This window comes from Orbicella franksi, chromosome 10 (genome assembly GCF_964199315.1).
Source record: "Orbicella franksi chromosome 10, jaOrbFran1.1, whole genome shotgun sequence".
Taxonomy (NCBI): domain Eukaryota; kingdom Metazoa; phylum Cnidaria; class Anthozoa; order Scleractinia; family Merulinidae; genus Orbicella; species Orbicella franksi.
Genome location: NC_138154.1, coordinates 27,781,661 through 27,805,597, shown reverse-complemented (window position 1 = coordinate 27,805,597; position 23,937 = coordinate 27,781,661). Strand labels below are relative to the sequence as shown.

Below are 23,937 nucleotides of genomic sequence, written 5' to 3'. Positions count from 1 at the left end.
CCGAGACTTCCAAGTGTTTTATGAGCCTTAGAGTCAGGGTTGAGCGAGAGCTTTGAGAATAAGCTTGTTAAGAAGTCTTCAGATGTAAACGCTTGTATGCGAGACATCAAGTCTGAAAATCTGTCCAGTGGCGGATCTAAGGGAGTGGTAAAAAAAGAAGAAATCACAGAAAGAAGAAAAGCCGGCAGGGCAAGCAAAACAAAATCGCCTCCCCCCCCCCCCCTCCCCCACCCCGCGGCATTCCCCTTAGCTGAAGGTCTGGACCAGCCACTGCAGTCATTACCTTCTAAAGTTGCACAGTTCCACAGGGTACAACAGATAAGTTCTCCTACTTCGTGGGTTTCATCCTGAGTTCTCTCTATCATTAACTCAAGAGTTGAAATGACCGGAGAAGAAGAATGTTAGTTTAGGGTCCCAGATTTAACGGTTAATAAAAGCACACGAAACTGTCGTAACGAGGGTTCCATTGCCAAACATAAAAGATGAAACTATTTGTAATTAATTTGTTTTTTCTCCGCCGAAATCCACATCTCGTATATGGACAAAGTAGAGACACGAAGTGGATACCTGACTTTTTTATTGTTGCAATACTCCTGCTCGTCGCTGGCATTGCGTAAACGTGACAACATCAAAGTCTATGTTTTTATAGTAAATGATGACAACTGGGCAGTTATATATAAGATAAAATTTGAATCACGTCTATAACATCTAGCCAAGTACAGTAATTCCAAGTAAGCATCCACAGACAAGGCAAAGCTTATCAATGATTCAATGATTAATGTCCTTGACGCTTTCAGGACTGTGTAGCTCAGTGAAATAACGCGACACTGGAATGTCACCTTAAGGGCCAAAATAGATACTAAGCTTGAACAAGTTTGAACAAGTCAATGTGCATACGTGTGAAAGTTAGCTGTACGTGTCAGCAAAAGTGATAGAATAATGTCCAACGTGTGCCAAAATAAATCCACCCTTGCCATCAGTTCAGATAAATGGGCCATATGTTTGAGTCGGCAGAAAATCTGGAAGTTTTGAAATATCGTGACAGGGCATTTCCAACATTTTTTGAAGCTTATAGAAGAGAATTCTGGGGACCTATATAAAACTGAACGGAAAACCAATTCTGAAACTTTTTTGAGTTAAAATAAAGTCTACTGTAGCGAAAGGTTTTCCGTGCGGTACTGCGCGGTTAGGGAGGATATGAACTATCAGGCCGGAGTGCTGTGAATACAGGAATAACGGCGGACGGACTTGTCTTGGCGGGGAAAGCTCGGAAGAGCACAGGCTCGCTGCACGGCACTCGTTACTCAATGCCAAAGGTACAGGGCCGTTGTCTCTCGTCAGCCGGACAGTAAATCAGCAAGGACTCTCACAGATCTGGAACTCTCTTGTCTTCTTTATTGCAGAATAAACGTCGTAGTACATAGGTCGAAGGTAAGGCAGGGTAAATCAAGGTAGATCAAGGTAAATCGTGGTAAATCAAAAAGACTATGTGTACAGTACGTGCATGCTTATATATGCTCAGGGTACGATGATAATGGCAGGTGAACTTTAAGATTTACAGCAAAATAAACAACTAAGTCAAGTCTTATCAATACCAACATTCGTAAAGGAAATTGCTAAACGTTTAGATCTTCCGTTCAAGATAAGTTCGAGGAAATGCCTATTGCTCAAGATTTAGGTAAATAATGGTGCTAATTTAAATAAGCTACTTCACATCTGAGAACAGGTAATAAGAATAAATTATCGATGTTAAACGAAATACTGGACAATAAGTGATCTTAAGAGTTAAGAGAAGTTCCTTTGCATGTCAACATTTATGAATTTGTCGTTATTCTGCATTTGCACGTTGTTTCCGCTCTGTAGAGTCATCGGAATTGGAAAGACGTGAAATATGTTTCTTTTTTAATTTTTTTTTTTTTATAACAATACCCCCTGTGGCTATGTGATGCTCGCTAGCCGCGCGTCATTGGTTTTGTAAGCCTTTTAGCGGCATTTTCAGTCAGTTAATAAATTCACAAGACTGCCGTACAAACCAGAATAACGGGCGCGTTTTTATCAAGGTGTCCGCATAGGAAAGGAGTTGACTCTGTCATCCACGTTTACTGAGGTAAGTACAACAGTAGACAAGACTCTGTCTAATGTTGTCAATAAAGACGTACGAGCTTAAAACAAAACAAAGATCGCCGATAAAAAAAATGTAAATTGTCGTAAGCCTTTTGATCGCCATTGATCTTACGCCCAACGGTTGCATGGTTAAAGCTCAGCAAATCCTTATTAGTACTAGCCTTTATCACCGATGGATGAATTTTAGAAATACAAATTAAAATTGTTTCCCAGCGTGATTATGCGCCATGTCATCCATTTCAGGTCAAAGTTAGGAACTTGAAAATTCGTGATTTGGAGTCGTGACAATATTGTTAAAGTAAGATTAGTATAAGTTACAAACTTTCGGCGCGCCTCGAAGTTGAAAAATAATATTAATAATAAAATTGACAGACAAAAATATCATAATTGTATCTATTATTGACACGGTTTACATTTTCCACCACTTCCATCCGTCTGCTACGTTCCTTCGCTGACAGAACATTGAGCTCATTGGTCTGTTTGACTGACTCGTTTCGACGACAAACGTAAACACAAGTAGGTTTGAAGACATTTACATATGACTTAGTTTCTCCACTACAATTTATGCCAGTAAAACACGCAATTAGATAGTCTGGTTGACTGAAGCTGAAAAGGCCAGTTCCTGTTAGAACTGGACAAACCGATCTTAAACAACATTGGACTAGTTTGCAGATAACATCATTTTTGTTGCATGATCAATTGCAACTACAATGCACAGAAATACTGGTTTATGTTTATGTTTTTTTTTTTTTTTTTTTTATGAGGCCAGAGGCCAGACCGTCTTAATCGCTAAATGTAAACTAAGGCTTAACCTTGCTTCTGCACGCATGCGAATAAAAACATAACTATAGATTTTACTGTGGCCCTTCAAGTTCGATTTGTTCCTGTTTTGCTCAAGGGCGTTACGTTTTAATTTACGTGCGGGTGATATATGATAATATATGTAAAACGTTAGAGGTCAGTTGACACATTATGACAAATCGGCGCGCAGAGAGCAAATCACGATCGAGAATTTTGTTACAGATACGATTAAGAGCCTAATAGTGCCTGGATTTTAGCAGCACAATGTGTCAACCCTTGATAAACGCTGTCAAAGGCAAAGTTAATCAAACATGTTACGGTCAAAATGAATAAAACCAGACTGACGGTTGTCTTAGACTACGAGTAGTCCATCTTTCGCTTAGTCCGTCGTGCGTGACGCGAAACAAAACCGAGAGAAAAATGGCCGCGCGAAATCCTGGAGGCGAGGAGCGCGCGAAAGGAGGGACTACCGCCCAAGACAGGGAGTTTGAATTATGCGTTGTTCTTACAACGCAAAAATATGATGGCTTATGTTAGGAGCGTTGAAACGCGTTGTCAACATTCGAGATACGTGTAACATCTTACAAGAATGTTTTGGAACCGGGACAAATCGAAGCGTTGGAATCGCGCTTCGCGAGCCGTGCTGCCAACAGGCTTTGGAAAGATTTAAATTTATCAAGTGTTTTGTTTGGCAAAGCTTTCCGCCTCCAACCCGACTGCGAGCGTGTTAGTGATTTCGCCGCTCAACAGCATCGTCCAAGAGCAATTCAGTGAATATGAATTCACTGAGCTTGGCCTTTCTGCCTTCCATTTGAAAGATTGAACCGGACTTTCACTTGAAACCGGACATTCACCTGAAACTTTCCGCTGCTATCGGCAAACATTTCACCGAAATTGGATGATCTCCTATGTCAAATACCTAAGGTAAATTCTCAGTTGAAACTCTGCGTTTGCAATTTTCGCAATAAGTTTTAGACTTATACCTACGGACGCAGCAACAATCGTTACAAGATCCCTCCTTCGCCGTCTTCTTTTTAAAACTTCTTTGGCAGTTTTGCTGAACGAACACTGAAAGAAGATATACTTCTCACGGCATGTTTTTGCCTCGCTACTTGAAGAGTAGAGTAGAGCAGTTTTATTCAGGAAATCTCCCGGGGTTATTGACAACAGGCGATAATAAGAGGGCGTCAAGATAAGAAATCCTACACCGAAAAATCACTCGGCCGTAAAAGGTCAAACTCCCTGGCTTAGGCCTCCTTTCGCGCGCTCCTCGCCCCCAGGATTTCGCGCGGCTATTTTTTTCACGCAGTTTTCTTTCGCGGCGTCACGCACGACGGACTGAGCGAAAGAGGGACTACTCGTAGTCTACGGTTGTCTCTGTCATGGCTCTCGTGCAGAGAGCTCGCATTACTCTTGACCAGTGGTCGTTTTCCTGACCACTGGTTCAGGGACACATGGGCTATAATAACGAGATCGTCGTGAATAGCTATTCGTTTAAGGACTCACGACGTATGCATGACAAATCAGCATCAGAATATATTTTCAGTTAGATATGATGTCACACAACAGTGCTAGTAGCGTAGATCAGCAACGTTCTTTTAGATTACAAGTTTCAGGTTTATCAGAACCAAGAAGTTAATTATAAATCCGAGCCTAATTATTTCAGTAATAGCTAAATACTATGCAAAATACATGACTGTTTTCATAATCTGTGACGGGCACTTGCACGCGGAAGCTCCAACGTGATGGGGAGAAAGGCTGCTACTAGCAAACCTCCTTCCAGAGTAAGGACCCAGCTTGAAGCCAGGCCATACTTAGTACCTGCAAAAGGCAAAGATGCAGTTTAGGAACTTCAAACATAATAACGCATAATTATCGCCAACATTTTCGCACAGGTTGATAGGGTGTAAGTAATTTGGGATCAAGGGCTCGGTATCACGGTGCTCTTTGCATGGATAGACGATCATTACACAAAAACTAACAAAATAATTTATAGCAGGTGGTCCTGCACTCGAAGCCTCTGGCCCAAGTCATTGTTAAAGAGAGTGATGGTTAAGAAACATGTCCATGTTCTTTGCTGTATGTTTTATCGGCTATTTGGGGGTTGACCCAGCACAAAACCTAGCAAAATACAAAAGGTGGTTATAAGTGCTGATACAACTAATCAACAGAAGCATTATGTAGTTAATGCATAGTCAATGAGCATAAAGCAAAAGATGTGCAGGGTCAGGGACCTTTCAACATAAATCTTAGCCTGTTTATTTGCTTCTTGGTGTTAACCGGGTTTTTCAACCATTTCCCTCTATTAACTATGTCCAAGCTTAGAGTCCTGTAATAAAAACTGATTTTCAGGAACACTACCAAGTCGTCAGCCCATTATGGCCCATTATGGCCCATTACAACAAATAAGCAATTTTAATTTAATGTAATTAAAATGAAAAAGGAAATTATCTTAGTTCTACCTTACTTAGGGGTACCATGCAAAATTATTACCAAACAGCTGAAGACCTGCATTGATAAATTTTATGGCTGCGTTGATCTTAGGGTTACTTTTCCAAAGCGCTCATCGCATCAAGTCTTTTATTCCCTAAAAAGATAGGATCAACCACTCCCAACTGTCAAAAGTTGTGTATAAGGCTAGTTGTTGGGACTGCCAGGATTTCTGCATCGGAAAAACAAGACGTAGATCGCATGACAGAAAAACTGAACATTTTAAAGCGAACACGAGTAGCAGTCATGCATCTGCTATCGCAGACCACGTCACGGCAACTAGTCACAACTTAAAATGGGACCACTTTGAGATATTAGCAAAAGTTCGGTCAGATACACATTGCAAGATAAAGGAGACTCTTCTAATTAGGGAATTGAAACCTACCCTAAACGATTTTGTTAGCAGCGAAAAGCTTTAAATTAAATTGTTCCTGGCAAATTTATCTATGTTCCTTTTTCCCAGCAGAAATGCTTGACTTTCTGATTCCCATTAAATCTCCTGTCAAAATCTTACTGCCAGTAGCCAAATAAACCGAATTTACCTGACACTGGACACACTTAGGGGCGTGGTTTCAGAGCCATGCACCCTCAGGGATGGGGGCGTAATTTAGAAAATCAAAAACTTCAGTTGTAAAAAACAACAGGAACGTTTCATGGGAAATACCCGGTTCCCAGGTTAGGATCAGGATCCGGTTATTACCGTACCACTCGGTTTCCCATCCAGCAGGAACTCGCCCTGGGAACAGTTATTCCATGGAAGAGATCATTTGATTCCATGCCCCGGAGCTTTGTCGGAGCTTTCAAAATAGGAAGCTTAGGTTAACAACCCTAAATAGCAACGTCTGCGACAAAGGTGACCAAATATCGAATTTTTCTTCATTCTTAGCACTTATCGTTTTATAATTTAGTTTCCTCTGTGGTCAAAAAGGAGCAATTATTTAATGTAAAGACACGCGACTCGTCGTTAACTCAGTTTGTCTACCAAATTTTAAAACTTGACCATTCTCTCGGAACTCGCACTGGCTGTCAAACAATCAAACCCTTTCACTTTCCGGCCTGCCCCCTCCAATCAAATAAAATGAAAATAAATAAATATCTTAATTGCTCACTCCCCGAATGGAGATTTTCAGGGTCAATGAAACCAAATGATGGAAACAAAATAATGCAAAATAATGCAAAAAGTTAATTCGGAGGTTGTAGTACAAAAGTAACGCTCACATCTCTTTAAGGACCTACGAAGCAACATCATGGCTAATAACGTGAACTTTTCTATGTGAGCAAAAGCGTTTTTGGGTTATTTCTTACAGAAATGGCCCTCACCGTTGATCAGGTATTCGATGAAATCGGAAGTTTTGGTCGATACCAGCGTCTATTATTGCTCGGCTGCAATGGCCTTGTTTTCTTCTGGTTTGGCTTTCCGGTGTTGATCATGACCTTCATAACTCCTGATCCGGGATGGAAGTGCGTGGCAAACAGCAGCCAGTGCTGCTTTAACGAAACATCCTTGCCACCGTCTGATAAACGGCGATGCGATCTCAATAGGAGCGAGTGGATGTTTAATGATGATTACACATTTGTAGCGACCGAGGTAAGATAGAGAGTAGAATCTGTCTTCAAGCCCAGTAGGCCACCAGGGTCACTCGTGCCTCTAGTTTCAGCGAGAGGAACTGCCTTGCATACGGCTGGCGGGAAAAGCTTTACTGTCCTGACGTCAATGTAAGTTAACAGGAAAGGCATTGAAATCAAGCCACTTTTCTCACTGGAGATGGCATTAAATACCGTGGCTCACGAAAATGGATTTACAATTCCAAGAAACAAATCAGATTGCAAAAAGTGAAAAATATGAAACATTTTGTGTCTCCAAGCTTCTAAACTCGCTCGGTCTATCTACTTCTTGGCCCGACACCCGAAACGTTTCGCAAGTTCTGCTGTTGAGCCGAAGAAAACATGAATCAGGACAAATCAAAGTCAATCGATTCTGTCTTATGAAGAAGATTACAACGCCGCTGATATTGGAGGAGAATAACATTTGCCAAAATATGTACATTCAGGAGCCATAATCGGGGACGGAGACCGTAAGTCTCGGGATTAATTCGCGCGCACCTATGATATGGGACAATTTTTCTATTTTTAGAACAAATTGCGCCATCCTGACGTCATATATCCGCGCGGATTCACGCACATGTCGGGGGTTCTCGCGTGGATGTTGTCACGTTGCGTGATCAAATGGTGAGAGTTGAGAGATTCTCTTGGGTATTTTTCACAGCGATGGCAGGGAATAAGGCAGGGAATACGAACCAGGGCGCTTATATGTAGTTTTATGCTCTGAGCTAACGGAAAAGGTGGGTTTTTCAGGGTCAAAAACAAGACTTCGATCTCTCGCTGGGAATGAATAATAAGACCTGCTCACGCTAGTTGTAAGCTTACGCGTATGTTTTTGCGTTTGTTCTGACTTAAGAATATAGCAAGAAAACTCTCTACTCTGGTATCGAGTTAATTTGTGAGTTTCTCAAACAATGGCTCATCATGACCAAAACCTGTTTTGACGGTTTCTTATTGTTTCTGCTTGTTTGGTGAGTTTGCAAAAGTTTTTGAAAGGAAAGTCTGACGCGTACAATTAGCTCATTTGCATAGTGCAGCTCGTGCACTTTCAACTCCGAGTCGGTGTTTTCAATTGTCAACAAATCTTGACAAAGATTTCTTTCGTTATCTTTTGTGCTGAGACGCTGTAATAAATTTCACGAACGCAAAAAAAGGCTACTAACATCATGTGTGTTTCTCCAACATAAGCATAGTGAAGTTTTACGCTGCGAAAATGAAATTAAACAAGGAGTTTTGATAGCTCGATCAACAAAATCGAAATCGTTATTCGAAGTTGATTAAAGAAAGCGTCATAGTAACTTTGCTGATTATTTCTGCTTTATTCACATATTTTCAGCTCAGCTCTTAATATGTTATCAATCTTAAACATATTTAAAAACTATAGAGTTATTGTTTGAGTTCGATGTACGTTTTCACACGAAAGTGCGGCGGAAGTACAAGTTGTCATGTTTACTGACTTTACAAAACACGCATCGGCGGGCGCTCTCATTCATCGACAACTGTAATAGGAGAACTTGAGAACTTTGATGGGGGTCAGCTCGGCTCTCACTACTACAATGGATCGTTGGTTATAACTTCTTTATTTGTCTTCTCAGCACACTCAATGGGTTCGGCGTTCAACTGGTTCTGGCTTGGAAATTCTACTCGAGTTCTTTTATGGGGACCAGATACGAACTGTCAATCATCCATCAAAATGTCAGAAAATGTCAAGATTCGTAATCAATTCTTACACAATGACTTGCGCAGTACGCTTCACACGAAGGTGTTACATCGGGAAGGTTCATCTCTGTGATTACGCAAACATTGTCAAAATCGTCCTTTTTTTCTAAATTTTCACTTACATACTTTAGCTATCTGGCCCCGATAAAACAACGCAAGCAATATATAAAATTACAAGGAATATTTTTACAGAATAACATAAACTAAAGTAACAAGATTGTACCAGAAAAGTCAAACTAAAAGTTATTGCGCACGCAATGTTCAAACAACAACTTGTACGAGATTTCGAAGAAGAAAGGGCGTTCCTTTGCTGCTCTAGCTTGTTCCGCCTACTCCATATTTTAATACTAAGTTGTTTACGATATTTCTGGTCGATGGTCCCTGTACAAACAAGGCACTAAAGAACAATTGCCTTTACAACTAACACCTTGTATACAATAACCTTATTCAACTTTGAACTACAAGATAATTATTACTTTTCAATAACAAGAGTTATTCCCAAGGAACAAGTTCGCTTTGGCTTCGCTTCGGGAAAAGCATAGCTTTACTTTTGAAAAACACTATCGCTAACAGTACTTCAAGTTCCTAGAGCAAGATACTAAAAAAACTATTTGTCATAACTAATTAAATCAATCACGTACAAGGACACTTGGGAAATCAACTCATTGGTTGAACACAAAGACACTATTTACGTTTTCCGATGCGAAGCCAAAAACCCGTGAAATGAACAAAAGGACTTAAAGATGCCGAACGTATTTGGAGAATTAAAAATCACACCATCTAAGAACCTATTTCCATATTTTTCAAACCAGTACGTGTTTTTTTTCGCTGAGAACGTCAATTGAACGTCAATTGTATTGTTTAACACAACAGAGAATCTACAGGGTTTTTACACGAATAAAACTGAGCAGTATCTACGGAAGTGAAGTCATTGGGCCTTGATGAAACATCAAGCGTTGCTTACAATTCAAGCGAAACTCAAACTAGCAATTATTTTGCTCTACTTTTCGGTCGCGATCGACTGACAAATTCCTCGCAAGCGTGTGGCAAGAGGAACTAGGAAACTCTGAAGTCCTGAAGCTCTGCTATATCTAAATATATCCAGCTAGTTTTTTGCTGTGTAATGGAAAAGCTGTTAATCTTCAACATCTGTGAAATTTAAAGTGGAGTAATGTACAGCTCATGTAAAAGAAGCATTCGTCGGAACACAACTTGGTCAGTGATATATGTAAGCTTACAGCGGAACATACCTAAACTCGACACTGTCTTACTTCACTCAAACTGGAGCACCTTACGACGAAAATACTTAGGCAAAATTCCAACAGATGTAAACGCGTTGAGTTGTGGGCCAAAAACATGAAAAATTTCGGGAATTTCGGACGCCATTTCCCCTGCGCGACATCCGCAAAAATCCTCGCAGCATGTACGCGCGTGTGCCGCAGGCGATGGTGCAATTTGTTCTAAAAATAGAATTATTGTCCCATATCATGGGGACAACCCCAATACTAGAAATGACGCGCGCTTACGGTCTCCGTCCCCAATTATGGCTCCTGGGAATATAAAAAACATTTGTCCAGATTTCAGCTGTACGCACGGGCGCACTTGCGTGTATGGTCGCTACGCCCCTGATTTGCATTTATTTGCATCCCGATTGAATAAAAATAGCAACTATTGTTTAAGCCTCTTTGAAAAGACCCTCGAAAATTGCATGCTATTCTCATTCAAAACAGTTGTGCTGATAAAATTCACGTTTTGTCTCTTCTGTTGTGAAATACGTTACTTGGCAAGTTTAATGCCAATTCTGGTTTAGTTTAGCAGCAGTCTGGTTTAACAGTCACCCGCGAACAGACATTAGTCAGGTAAGTGCATTATGACAGTAATGTTCGTTGCAAGAACGAGTTACAGCGTAAACTGTGCATAAACATTTTGCCAAACCGTTGCTCCATACTCTGCCACGAACACCTGCCATGCCTTGTTTGTATTGCAATGTCCTTGCGAGTGCGTGTAGTCATAGTTAAATGAAAGCAACTCAGAGCGGACATTCAATACAGCGAACCGCGTCGGTGTTTTTTAAGTAGGTTCGTCGCCTGGAGCCTGACAATATGAATGTTGGCCTTGGTAAGGCGGGACCGCATAAAAACAGCAGCAGTTAAGGTAGCTGACAAAACTGTGCAAGACATATTAAGTCATTTATATATATATGAATAGTTAATGCATGAGCAACAGACGTACTGTTGAGTAGTTGTGAAGTGTCGTTGTCTGAATTTGAGAGTGTGTTTGAGTTTGTTTGCACTTGTTGACATTTTAAAAGACTGAGCAAACTCGTGCGTTAATTTGAATGTTTCATTTTATTCTGGTTTGAAATATACTTCACTACATTTGGGTAAATTTAAATGGGTAAGGAAAAGCAGATTCGTTGACCAGCCATGCAGTTTGCAAATACTGAAAGTATTCATTCGATCGCGTGAGTGTGCCAAACATACCGGCTCATCGATACGCACCGGCTGAAACGTAAACTTATTAATTAAAGGGTAATTTATTCGAGTCATCAAGCGGAAAGTTGTATTATAATTAAGTCATTGAATGGTGAGTCAGTTTTATTATTTTTTTTTTATGGAGTCCTAAAACGAGAATAAAGTAACATTAACCTTTACCCGTTACTTTAATCCGTTCGTGTAACGCGAAAAGCTGTTTCAGCCCCTCTGCATTTCACAGTGTTTGACTGAGCTTACGCCGAGCCACTGACACAATGAATGAATTATGTATTATTCAGCGTCATTCTCTCTTAAAACAAAACATCACAGAAAACTGTTGCTATAGTATTTGATCGGCGTAGTGCTCGATCAGGCCTACTCTGAAATTTTTTTTTTGGGCGCACCTCAAACAAAATTGGCAAGAAATTGTGACGACTGAAATGATATTTACTCTATCATCACTGCCTTATTGCAGACTGATGATCACCTAAACTGGCTCGAATTGATTTGTTTGTTATGAATGACTTCACAGAAACTCATTTACACAATACAGAATTTTTGGTATAGTTGTAGGATAAAATTAGATCATGTATACACACACCACATGTCAATTTTCCATTTGTTCATAGTTTCTAAATGGCCCGAGCATTACTGAGGTAAACTTTTACCTATACCATATTTTTTTCACTATCGGGTTACAAATTTAGCTAAATTTCCTAGTAGACATGGAGTCAATTCAAGAGAATCATGATAAACGTCATTTTCGGAGACCCAGGGGCAGTTAGTGGGGGCGGGGAAAAAGTCTAAACGGGTCTTCGCCCGAACTATTTTCTCACCCGTTTAGACTTTTCCCCGCTCCCACTAACTGTCCCTGGGTCTCCGAGAATGACGTCTATCATGATTGTCTTGAACTGAGTCCATGTTCACTAAGAGATTTATAACCCGATAGTGAAAAAATATTCAAGGTACACCAACCTCTATTAAGCGGCCAACCCCAATTAAGCGGCTACCTCCAATTTCCCCGAGGGTAGCCCACTGTATTATACGCAAACCAAAAATAATTGCACAGCGCGAAAAGACCTAGGTACGAGTTTAATGTTACGATATTTACGCAGGGCGTGTAGGCAGCGGTGGTGTAGTAAAAGATGACAACACGGGCAATGGTTAACTGTTCATTCTTTTCATTGCTTAATTTAATCTGTTCGTACTCAACAAGATTGTGTGCTCCTTGTGGTTCCGAGCCTTACGGAGCCTTACGTATTAGGATAGAAATTGTCCTACCCCTACCCCCCTAAAAGGGATGACAGCATTGCGTGACGAAGAAACAAGGAACCGCTGCAAGCAAGGATTCAAGCAGCAATAGATGAAACGATGATCGTCTTTCGACATGCTATGTAACCTGGCCTACGTCAAAATGTAAGCACAAGTTGCTTCTTTACGGTCGACCTCGACTTTTAGTCATGAAAGATGGATTTATTTGACATCAAACTAAGGCTAGGAGCATCAAGAAAACATTCTGTGAGTGATAAATCGACTACTTTGAATGTTTACATCTTTCGAGTATTAACTGAGCGGTAGCGGCCCAATTCTACCCGAAGTTAATATTGAGAGCCGATCGAGTACACTAAGGCCCAGTTCAGACGTCGTGCTTTTACCGTGCCGAACTAAATTTCAATTTGGTTCGACTGTAGCACGGCAAAGAAACAACTCTGATTCAGACGTCGTGCTAGAGTCGAACCAAATTCAGCATTTAGTGATGCCTCGTAGCAATTCTCCTCCTAACTCCCCGTGGGAACGCAATCTCGCCAAAATACATTAATATAATTTATGAATTTTGTTTAGCGTGGCAAAAGCTAGTCTCCTCCGCAGCCGTTTTTTGGGATGTCACGCAACGCTCCCCCCAAAGAAACGTTTCTTTGGGGGGAGCGTTGCGTGACATCCCAAAAAACGGCTGCGGAGGAGACTAGGCAAAAGCACGACGTCTGAATCACTGCCGTGCCAGAGTCGTGTAGCACGGCAGAGCTTGTCGAACTTAATTGCTTGCCGGACTTTATGCAAAAGTTTGATTCAGACGCCGTGCTTCTGCCGTGCTTTTGTCGAACTTAAATCCTGAATTTAGTTCGGCACGGCAAAAGTACGACGTCTGAACTGGGCCTAAAATCGTTTGAATTATCCCGTAAATCGGGAGTCCACAATCTTCTTCATTAATTTGAGGTCAGTAATTATCATATACTTGTCATTTGTTCCGCTAATAACCGGAAAAATTGCTAGTTTCACAGGTAAACCGTATTTCAGTCGTTTACATAGCATGTCGAAAGATGGAATGTCGAGACATGGTCAAAAGATATCGCCTGTGCACGTAACACTGAAAGCGGGTGTAAATAAGTTGTCTGTTGACAGTTGGCGATGTACATCGGACGTTTTGTAAGCAAAAGCAAACTTACGCTTTATGTGCAACGAATGGTGACAGAAACACGTCAAATCGGCTTTTGGACCTGCCTTTCACAGCAAATAAGGTTAGAACATTTCAAAATTATCAGCTCTGTATCTATTTCAACTTAATATAGCTCAAGACATGTGGCGCGAGCTAAAATATGTCTAACCCGTAAATTGAAATTTGACGACGGATGGTCAAATATCTGCATTTTTAACGTACTTTGATAAGCTCTCGCGTCGCTCACAATCATTTGCCCAAAGCAATTTTTACGGGAATCTGTAGACCATCCTTCTGCGTTTCAACCACCAGAAGCTCAATCCATTTGAAGGTTTCGCACATGGTGAAAATCAATTATTTCTACGAAGTACTTTTACGTGAATGTAATACATGTCTTCGAAATTTAATTATTTTGCACCCAAAAAGACAACGCAACATTCCCTAAAATCAACCCAGTACACATTTAAACATTGCACAAAAATATTTGAGTGTTTTAAAGACGAAAGAATGATGTGGTTTTGCATGCGAGGCTCTCAAACTTGTTTAATAAAATGGCGCGTCGAATGACGATTTTAACCTTGCGAGTTATTTTCCATATTTATGGACAGGGACTCTTAAAAATATTGAAAACGGTAGCTTCAGTTTTGAAATTCTGGGTTACCTTTTACTTCCAGGGAAATATTCGGTTAGCCAAATCCCGGGGACCATTATATCAGTGGCATAAGTTCCATGGCTACAAAATTTCGTTTTGCTTTAAGAACTGACCTTAGCGAAGAATAAGTACCGCAAACGTGAAGTCGTGGTGGTAAAAAGTCTTAACAAAAGTTTAAAGCGCTGAGAGTTGTACAAATCTCGCTGATTACTCAAATAAATCAGGCTGCAGTTGCTGTCTTTTTTAATAGGCCTTATCACTTGTGAAACATATCTGAAATGAAGTGCAGTTAGCACTATTCATCAAATCTGAACATTTTAAATACTGATTTCAGCCTATATTTTAATAATACTGTCAATAATAAGTTCTCTCCACAACAAGGTGCTGTGTGCTGTAAATCACTGGATCAATGTGAACAGATGGGCATGATTTAATTTATCTCATTTTTTTTTTCAGCAATGAAGCTAACCACGGACGAGTTTTTGGAAAAGATTGGCAGCTTTGGCCGCTACCAAATCGTCATCAACATCTTTTTCAATTTATGTTATGCGTTTTGGTGGGCCATTCCTGTGATGATATCGGTATTCATTGCGTCAGATCCCGGGTGGAAGTGCAAAAATAACTCCACGTGTCCTTTTACAGAGACCATCAGTCTGGGCGACAAACGGTACAATCACAGATGTGATATTCCCAGAGAGGACTGGGAATTCAATGATGACTTCACATCAGTTGTCACTGAGGTAAATTAAACTTATACTGCATTCCAACTGTTTGCACCGTCAACTATAAAGTCGATATGAACAATCAATCAGTCCGTCAATCAATCAGTCAATCACTCAATCAATCAATCACTCACTCACTCACTCAATCAATCAATCAATCAATCAATCAATCAATCAATCAATCAATCAATCACTTAGTTAGTCGGTCGGCCAGTCGGCATGTCGGTCTGTCGGTCTGTCGGTCGGCCAGTCGGCATGTCGGTCTGTCGGTCGGTCGGTCGGTCTGTCGGTCTGTCGGTCGGTCGGTCGGTGGTTTACTGTTCGAACACTCAACGGCTGACATTGTTGGCAGGTCACTTTAAGAGTAAATAATTCAAGAATATGATAGAGGACAGACGCAGAAAAAGTTTTCGCGAATTCGTTCTATACATGGACAGGGAGACAAAACGATCAAGCATAGACATCCCTCAAGCGAAAACGCTGGACAAAAGTGCGAGATTATCTGAATCATGGTTTTTCAAGCAAAATGTTTCACAATGACAAAAAATTCAAACTACTTCCAATAGCTCGAGACTAAAACGCAAAAACGCAGTTTTTAGAACTAACCATTTTCCATTTTGAAATATTTGAAAAATCGCTCAGTTTATAACTGAGTAATTCATCTACTCGATCAAACTTGAATCATCCAGATTAATACTGACGGCAAATTGAACTGGTTCTATTCATCGAATCCAACGTTAAGCTTTGACTAATACGTGTTTTTGGCCTTGCAGCTCAATCAAGTTATCTTAAATAATTGTACGTTGATGATTTTCTGTTCAAAGTATTAACGCTTAGATGCAATTTAGATGCAGTTTTTCGTTTTTATCGGGAATCGAGAGCACTAATTACACGTCTGATTAAGTTTGGCGAAATTTCCAAGAACCGCGCTATTGCGTCATCTGTGTGTCTGTACTTTTATTGACGACGATTAGTTAATGAGTGTGCGACGCCCGTGGCTCTTGTTCCCATTTCGCGCCATCCCAAACTTCCCCTGTAACTCGATATAAATACGATCATTGTGACTTTTCTATTTCTGAAATAAACGTACATTAGCCATAGGACTCTATGGCTAATGGCTAATGACTCTATCACTCTACATGTCCAACCTTCATCATTAATAAGACCTCTCGCTTTAAATTTTACTTGATATTCTTCTTTCTGATTTTATTATTATTATTATTATTATTATTATTTTTTTTTTTTTTCACAGTTTGAACTTGTGTGTGAACGTGGTTTTTTGGGATTCGTTTCCACCTCAGTCATCTTCGCCGCTTTTTTCATTGGCAGTCTTATTGTGAGTTCCTTCTCTGACAAGTTTGGCAGGAAGCGGCCTCTGTTCATTTGCGGGTTTATTTGCTGCATAGTTCATTTGGTGTCAGCGTTTTCTCCTGCATTCTGGGTTTTCGCCCTTTTCCGTGCTATTGTTGGGTTCACGATAGGTAAGCTGTATAACTGTGACTTTGTTGTGGTGCTCTTGGCGAGGCCGTTCCTCGTTCCTCGGCTGGTCAGTCACCATTCTGCATCTCAGAGGATGTAAGGATGTTGTCTTCAGTTCCTGCATGGTGATCGTCACTTGTCGCCAATTTTGAGGTCAAAATAAAGGAGCCAAGATGACCTCATACGTTTTAAAGAATCCTCCATATTGAATTAATCATCTCCGATTTGAGTTTTTAAATGATTATGCCACAATATCTCAAAAATAATGGCTTCTGGCCTTGACCATTTTTATCGAGATATATTGCTCATATCGCATATCTATTGTAACTCGTTTTGAAAGCACACGAAAAACATTTATTGCTTACCGTTCAAAATAAGCTAATGAATAATTAGATATGATTAATTTATAGCGGAGCTCCGGCGGCCCGAAGGGCCGCCAAGCGGAGTCCCATACTCATACAGGAAAGAAAGGGAAACCCATGAATTGATTTTCTCATGGTTATCATGGCTAGCGTTATTGCTTGTGGGCGCGTACACACGACGGCGACGGCGGCGGCGACGACGACGACGGAGTCGCGCAACACGGCGGTTATAACTCCAAATAATAAGTTGACAGAGATATGTACTTCTTTGATATTGGACATCCAAGTTATGATCAATTGACACCTGTCAAAACAAGGTATCCGCTGACCAGTATCACGTGACCATATCGCGGGCTTAAGTTTACATCTCATCGAGGTCGAGTGTTTTTTTAAAGTTAACCGCTGACCAAGGGCTGGTTTTCGATCGGATCGCGGGCTCATCCTTGGTTAACTTGTTGAAAACAGGGTAGGATTGTTCTGAAGCCTGTTAACGCTATCCCAGGATTAAAAGTTAACCGAATTATAACTTTTTCTTTTTTTGCTGCTTTGTTTTGTGTATAGAGTGATTATTAAAACTCAAAACAGAAGGCCAAACAATATACAGAAAACCTCAAAGCAAAGTTACAAAACTGTGTTCCTCCAAAACTTTGGAAAAATGAAAAAAACGTCGCTATTTCGAAGACGACCTCCAGCCACTGCACACTAATGGCTGACAGTGCAGAATAGCGTAGCCAATCAGATTGCAGCATTTGCATTAGTGTTCTGGTGAAATTCTACTAAATTGGCTTATTGCTTTCTGGGATTTCATTGTCAAGTCACTTAATACACAACTGAATCGAAACAATGCCTAAAAGTTGTGAAGAACGTTCGCACTTTTTGTTTGTTCTTTGGTGGTGTTTCTTCCGGCGAACGTTAGCTATCTTTTTTTTTTTTTGTAAATCAACATCCTGTTAACCATATCAAAAGTAAAGATAATCTGCCATTTATAAAATTACGAACCTTAGGAGGCGGTTGGAAGATTAGGTTAGAACTACGACTCAAGGGAATTAAAAGAGGAGGCTGATTTTTTTTCTTTTTATACAGGTGCGTACAGCATCCCGTTATTTGTACTAGTAACAGAGTTATCTGGCATACGTTACAGAGGCTTTGCGGGGGGGTTAGTATGGACTGGCTTCTTTCTCTTCACCATGGTTTTAGCGGGTGTTGCTTACGCTATCAGAGATTGGCGACAGCTCACTATAGTCACTGGAATTCCTGGGATATTTTTCGCAGCCGGATTTTTGTAAGTACTGCAGTACCTTATTAAGAACAATTCAAAAAAAAAAAAAAAAGCACTGTTTGTGTTTTGATCATGATTTCATCTCGGAATGTAAGGAAAAGTTTGTTTTTCGATTTTCATCGTGTTTATCATGTCGAAGCACAGCATGCATTCCGCTCTCATTTGTATAGGTAATCGTGAGAATTGAATGCGAGTGCAATTGCGGGTATAGATTAGCATTACGAGTGATATTTAACAATTCTCTCTAAATTTCACAAGCCTTTTGGCAAGTGCAATTTGAAAGAATTTTCAAATGTCACGAGTAGCCTGAATCCACCGTAGGAGAAAAGACGGCGGCTGAACAGTTTTTTTCCACGATGCCTTGCGAACCTATCCCAGCCTATAAGGCACAAAGAAAGTCAAATTTTTACAATATTTGTCCCTGTACTAAGGACATTTAGTAGCCTAGCTTTGAAGATTTTATAACTTTAGTTTCTGTACGCTTTTATGAACTTTGTTAAGGTTTTCGTGCGCTAAGAATTATGAGTAAATTTACCAGTCGCCATCTTTTCCCTATGGAGGATTCTGATTGCTCGAGTTTTCATACGGTAATTCATTTATTGTATGACTGAGAAAATTGCGAACGTGAACGCGTTAATTTGCGCTGCAGTGCAAATTAAGAAATAACGATAAATTGACCTGCTTTCAGCCAATCACAATGAAGTAATTTTCTTAGTCATATAATAATTAATTATGCATACAGCTTAAAGTTGGTTATAACATATTGAGATGTGTGAAAACATGGATGATCACCACAGCTATTTACACAACTTAAAGAACAACGGCTGGAAGAAAAATCAGGCTTGAACGATATTTGGATCTACGATTTCTGCAGTGCTCTACCGGGGCAGTGCTATACTGTACCAATCGGAACGTGCTCAGTAAAATTGTAAAGCGCAACTATAGTGCATGAGAGACCAGTTTTTTCTAGACTGTCTAGATAGATACAAAAGATGCAAAATAGAAAAGTCGTCACACTACGCGAGATACGTAAATTTCTCAAAACGTCCGGTGTACTGAAATTACGCCGGCCTGTACGTGGATATTGATCCTGTTTTGTTTGTTTGTGACTGCTCCACAGTTTCATTCCAGAGTCCGTTCGCTGGCTTCTAAAGAAGGGTCGCGTGACCGAGGCGAGGGAAATTCTTAGCAAGGTAGCCAGGCTGAATGGCAAAGAAATGCCCGATGAAAAGCTGTATTTATCCAGTGACGAGCAAAACGAAAGACTTGGTGACTTTCGTGATTTGTTTATATCACCAAGAATGATTCACAAGACGCTTGGTTCCTGGCTGATGTGGTAAGTGCACTTTGAAATGCTAAACCGAAACATTTACATTGTGATATGTGATAAAACTCACCCTCATGGATAGCCGGTGGATCCAGTACCCAGCAGCAACATCTAGCTTTTATCTAGGAAGACTTGCTCGGTGTTCTTTCATGTTGTTGCATTTTCAGTTAAATGGTGATTAAAAAAACCTGTGTAGTTAACTCTATTGACAACTGCATTGGCTCCTTACAATAGATCTAGTGGGATTTCACTCCAGCAGTAGGATAAGAGAATTATATAGTGATAGTAGCGCAATGTAAGACCTATTCAAGAGATTTTCAAGGAGACCAATTCGAGACAGTCCACACAAAACATTATTTGGAATTTATTCAGTAGTGAATATGCGAGAGCTAACTTTCTCCCTCATTCTCAATAAACAGGTTCGCTGCCTCTTTTATTAGTTGGGGTATAGCCTTTAGTGCCCCGTTTGTTGGTGGCAATATCTACATCAACGTGTTGATTTCCACTGTAGCTGGTTTGCCCGCCTATCCAATCAGTGCTGTCTTGACAATGAGGTAAGAGGTTAAAATAACGCTGAGCGTAAGGCTTCATTAGTTGATGCATATGCATGCTGCTCTTGTTATGTCCATTCTTTATTTAAAAGGCAACACTTCCTTTCTATCTTTCCTCATTTTTCTTCCAAGTGACCCTCATTTAATATTGAAGTGTTTGAAGATATTATTTGCTACAAGATAAACATTCTTAAACAAAAACCATCGGATCACTTTTCAGGTATAACCCAGTTACAGCGCCTTACCAGTAGGGCTTATGTGTCAAAGTAAAGAACGACTCCCTTTCGACAGTCCAATATAAGAGAGGTCGACTAAATTAAACAATCTTGGTTAACTGAATAGGTCGCAAAGCTCTAAAGCCGTCTCTGATATATCTTTGATACGCCTTCATTCGGCGGCATTCAGAAGGTACATGTAGCTACATCGAAGTACAAGTATATATAAATTAATTATTTGCTCAATTTAACAGGTTTGGACGGAGAAAAATACTTGGAGTGTCATTTTTGTTAGCTGCCGTGGGAGCGATTGGCACTCTCTTACTGTCAGATAAAGCCGAATATGATAAAGGTAAAGAAAATGAAATTTTGCAACTGGACATGTTTGAGACAATATGGACAATGAAATGAAGTCTGACCATCAACTAAAATCATGTTTGGTATCTAAAATAAAAAAGGAGGTCTATATTTAAGCAAAATTTACTTTTCCTAATTACGTCTGCCATAGAAAACTAAGATCTGAGTACATGTACGATGACGTCATACTAAATTGCTCCAAGATAAATTTCAGATAAAGTGGCAAAGTTGGGCAACTTTTACTTCGATACTGAAAACTATATACACGAAAACGAAAAAGTCCTTCAAAGGGTTAATAGTCCTGAATCTACATAAACTGTAATGAATGATGAATTGAATTCACCTTCGGGGCATTTTGAAAACTTTCTCTTCCTCTTTAGCTCCTTTCCATTTGTCAAGATAAAATTAATTAGATGTGTTTTATTGCTATCAGGTTACATGGCTGGCAAAATCTTCATGTCCATGGTCGTCGCTAGGTTTAATAGTGAGATTGCATTTTCCCTGGTGTACATTTACTCTGCAGAGTTGTTTCCAACTACTGTGAGGTATGAAAAACTATAATTAGGTCTTTAGCTTGTCTACATTTAATTGAATGGATCACGTTACAGATTACGTGCAAGTGTGTAATCATGGACGCTGGAAGATTGGAGATTGGAGATCTCAAAAGAAGCATAAAAGTTAATCGAGGCGCAGCGGAGCAATTCTTTCAAGCCGGTTCTCAGACTTCTCAAAACTTCCCAGGTGCATCATAACTCGATGATGCAGCACTAAAAGCATGGATCAATGTTATTCTTTAAACCATTGCCAATGAAAGTACAATTTTTCCTGAGAAGTGAAGTTAACTTATAGAGGTCCTTAGTCAGCGCCCCCCATTTTCGATGCCATCGAAATTATCGATATTGCATTACGAAATCTTATTGCTTTACTGTAAGTTGTGTTTCTGAAAGTAAGTTTGTTTAGGTAGTTTTACAGTGATTTCCTTCGTTTCGACATGCTCCGAATAATTAACAATTATTCCATGAAACCGCGTTGGATATGAAGTGATAAATAACCAACGAGCGCGTAGCGCGAGTTGGTTATGATCACTTCATATCCAACAAGGTCGAATGGAATAATTGTTTTAGTATATTCTTAATCGGGTTTTTGCCGCCGATTTTTATTTCAACAATTTTACAGAGCGGAAAATTTTTAAACTTGGCGCACTGTTTTCCATATAAGGTAAAACTCCGACTAATGGCTCATAGTCGGAGTTTTTGAGCCAATCAGAGAGCTAGAAATGCAATAGTCGGAGCTGAGAATATACTAAAATGTAATAGCCAAACTTTCGCATGTAAACAAAAAAAAGGTGTGGCTGACTAGGGCCTTTAATGGGCATAATAATGTACCTACGTCGTATACTGAATTTGATTGCGCAGTGTTTTTCCTCCAGAAAAAAAATCTTTTAAACAGTGTAGAAAAATTTAAAATTCCAGCATTCCAGACAAAAGTGCTAAACAGTTCATGGCACACAAAATTATCTGAAATTCAAGTTTTTATTCTTACAATAGTCACATCCATTTGGGAGGAAACTTGGATGATTTCACTAAACTATCCATTGTTAATTTCCAGGAATGTTGGTATGGGTACATCAACAGCCTCTGCCCGAGTCAGTGCTTTTGCTTCAGCTTATGCTCCGCTTTTGGTAAGTTTTTGTCCTACGCAGGAATAGTGGTGGTGGCTTAATGCTTATTGGCTCGCCTCTGGATCGAGCGGTCGGGGTTTGGGTGATCGAATCCTGGTCGGAGACATTGTGTTCTTGAGCAAGACACGTTACTCTCAGAGTGCCTCTCCCCACTCAGGTGTATAAATGGGTACCGGCGCGTATATAATTTTGTGGGATAACTCAGCGATGAACTGGCATCCTGATCCAGGTGAAAAAAGGGTAAAGTCTGTATACGAGCCAAGTGGTCCGTCAGACCGGTGGATATCTCCTGTTTCTGTAGCGTAAAGCAACTATGAGTATTTCTAATCCCTTCTGGATAGGATGCTAGTCCATCGCAGGGTTACTCCCACCATTAAATTCGTCGGCACCTAATTATACACCTGGGTGGAGAGAGGCACTGTGGGAGTAAAGTGCCTTGCCCAAGAACATAATGTCCCCGGCTAGGGCTCGAACCTGGTTGCCCCCCTAGTGATGGGCTCCCGGTAAACCGTAAATCTGCGGGTTTGAAGAATCAATCATCACCCCCAAATGTATGTTCTATTTTCTCATCAGCTTGAAATCCATCGTTTTCTGCCATTTGGAATAATGGCCGGTCTCGCATCTGTAGCTGCCATTGTGTGCATGACTTTACCAGAGACTCTCAATAAACCAACCATGGAAGATTTGACTCAGGATAAAAAGAAGCCAATAGAAGAACAAAATGGCAACAAAATTACAAGAGATGGCAAAGAAGAGGAAGACACTTTAATGTGACTGAGAGCAAAAAAATAAGAATTGTTTTCTCTATTTGTTTTGTAATCAACGTTATACTGCAAATGGGTCTATATTTTAGAGTAATGGCTCAATGGCTACTAAAACAGCTGTAAAAGGCAATTTAGTTTAAGGGTGGTTTTCTACAGTTTTGAAGGATTAAAATACAATTTTTAACTATTTTGGTTAAATGTTTTGTTCTTCTTATAGGAGTTTGCTACAGTTTGTAGCCATCTTATACAAAACTCAAATAATGCATGGAAATGCGCCAACTGAGAAATAGCCGAAATGAACAACCGAGTGCTTCAGGGAAACTGGGCACTAGTCAGTGAAATGATTAGTTTTCTCAGCATCAGTCCCTATGACCCCACGTCAAAATTCCGGGAAATAAAAAAATGCTGTTACGAAATATTCGTGCCTAGGATATAACTTTGTCGTAATTTAGGTTTTTATTATAATTGTTTGTATTTTTAGATAAATAAAATTTTGATTGTTATGTCATTTTATTTTTCTTGGCCACGCCAGCAAAACTGCGAGGAATTATTGCTTTGATCGCAGACCCCGGGGGAAGGACTCCCGTATGGAAAGTTGAGCCCCGTCAGAAAATTTGAATTAAACCGCTAAATGGCTAGAGGCCAATCTGGTTGTGGGTCAAGCTTTGACTCCTAAAAGAAACCACTTAAGACGGAATAGGCTCCATAACCAGCCGTTGTTAAAGAAAGGAGCCCACCATAGTAGACAGTAGTTGACAGACCCACGGAAATTGAGCCTAAAGACGGAAATAGAAGCTTTTTTTTTTTTTTTTTTTTTTTACAATATGCTTCTTCGAGGGTACCCAAAATGTACTAAGAGAATCCTTGATTTATACCCCTAAACGAGACGATGAGCATCCCCGAC

General features: G+C 40.1%; 2 protein-coding genes across 7 annotated transcripts in view; one reads left to right on the top strand and one right to left on the bottom strand.

The window, feature by feature from the left end:
- Positions 1-23,937, bottom strand: part of LOC145500914 (farnesyl pyrophosphate synthase-like) — a 142,902-nt gene that overhangs the window by 3,222 nt on the left and 115,743 nt on the right. The window lies entirely within an intron of this gene.
- Positions 849-23,541, top strand: LOC145500908 (organic cation transporter protein-like). Of its 6 annotated transcripts, none has more exons than XM_081480455.1 (10): positions 849-1,431; positions 14,753-15,036; positions 16,271-16,499; positions 17,943-18,141; positions 19,259-19,474; positions 19,885-20,019; positions 20,486-20,583; positions 21,022-21,133; positions 22,197-22,269; positions 22,843-23,541. In XM_081480455.1, the coding sequence occupies exons 2-10, from the start codon at positions 14,755-14,757 to the stop codon at positions 23,041-23,043; spliced, it is 1,545 nt and encodes a 514-aa protein (XP_081336581.1). In that variant the 5' UTR covers positions 849-1,431; positions 14,753-14,754; the 3' UTR covers positions 23,044-23,541. The 6 variants fall into 6 exon arrangements, with proteins under 6 accessions (XP_081336581.1, XP_081336579.1, XP_081336582.1 ...); XM_081480453.1 differs by having other exon boundaries at positions 849-2,107; XM_081480456.1 differs by lacking the exon at positions 849-1,431 and adding an exon at positions 9,778-10,595.

Excerpts from the sequence above, each read along its gene's own strand:
- LOC145500908 (XM_081480455.1), top strand. The coding sequence starts at position 14,755 with ATGAAGCTAACCACGGACGAGTTTTTGGAAAAGATTGGCAGCTTTGGC. Across the intron at positions 20,020-20,485 it reads AGTGCTGTCTTGACAATGAG|GTTTGGACGGAGAAAAATAC; the intron begins GTAAGAGGTTAA and ends TCAATTTAACAG. Across the intron at positions 20,584-21,021 it reads TAAAGCCGAATATGATAAAG|GTTACATGGCTGGCAAAATC; the intron begins GTAAAGAAAATG and ends TATTGCTATCAG.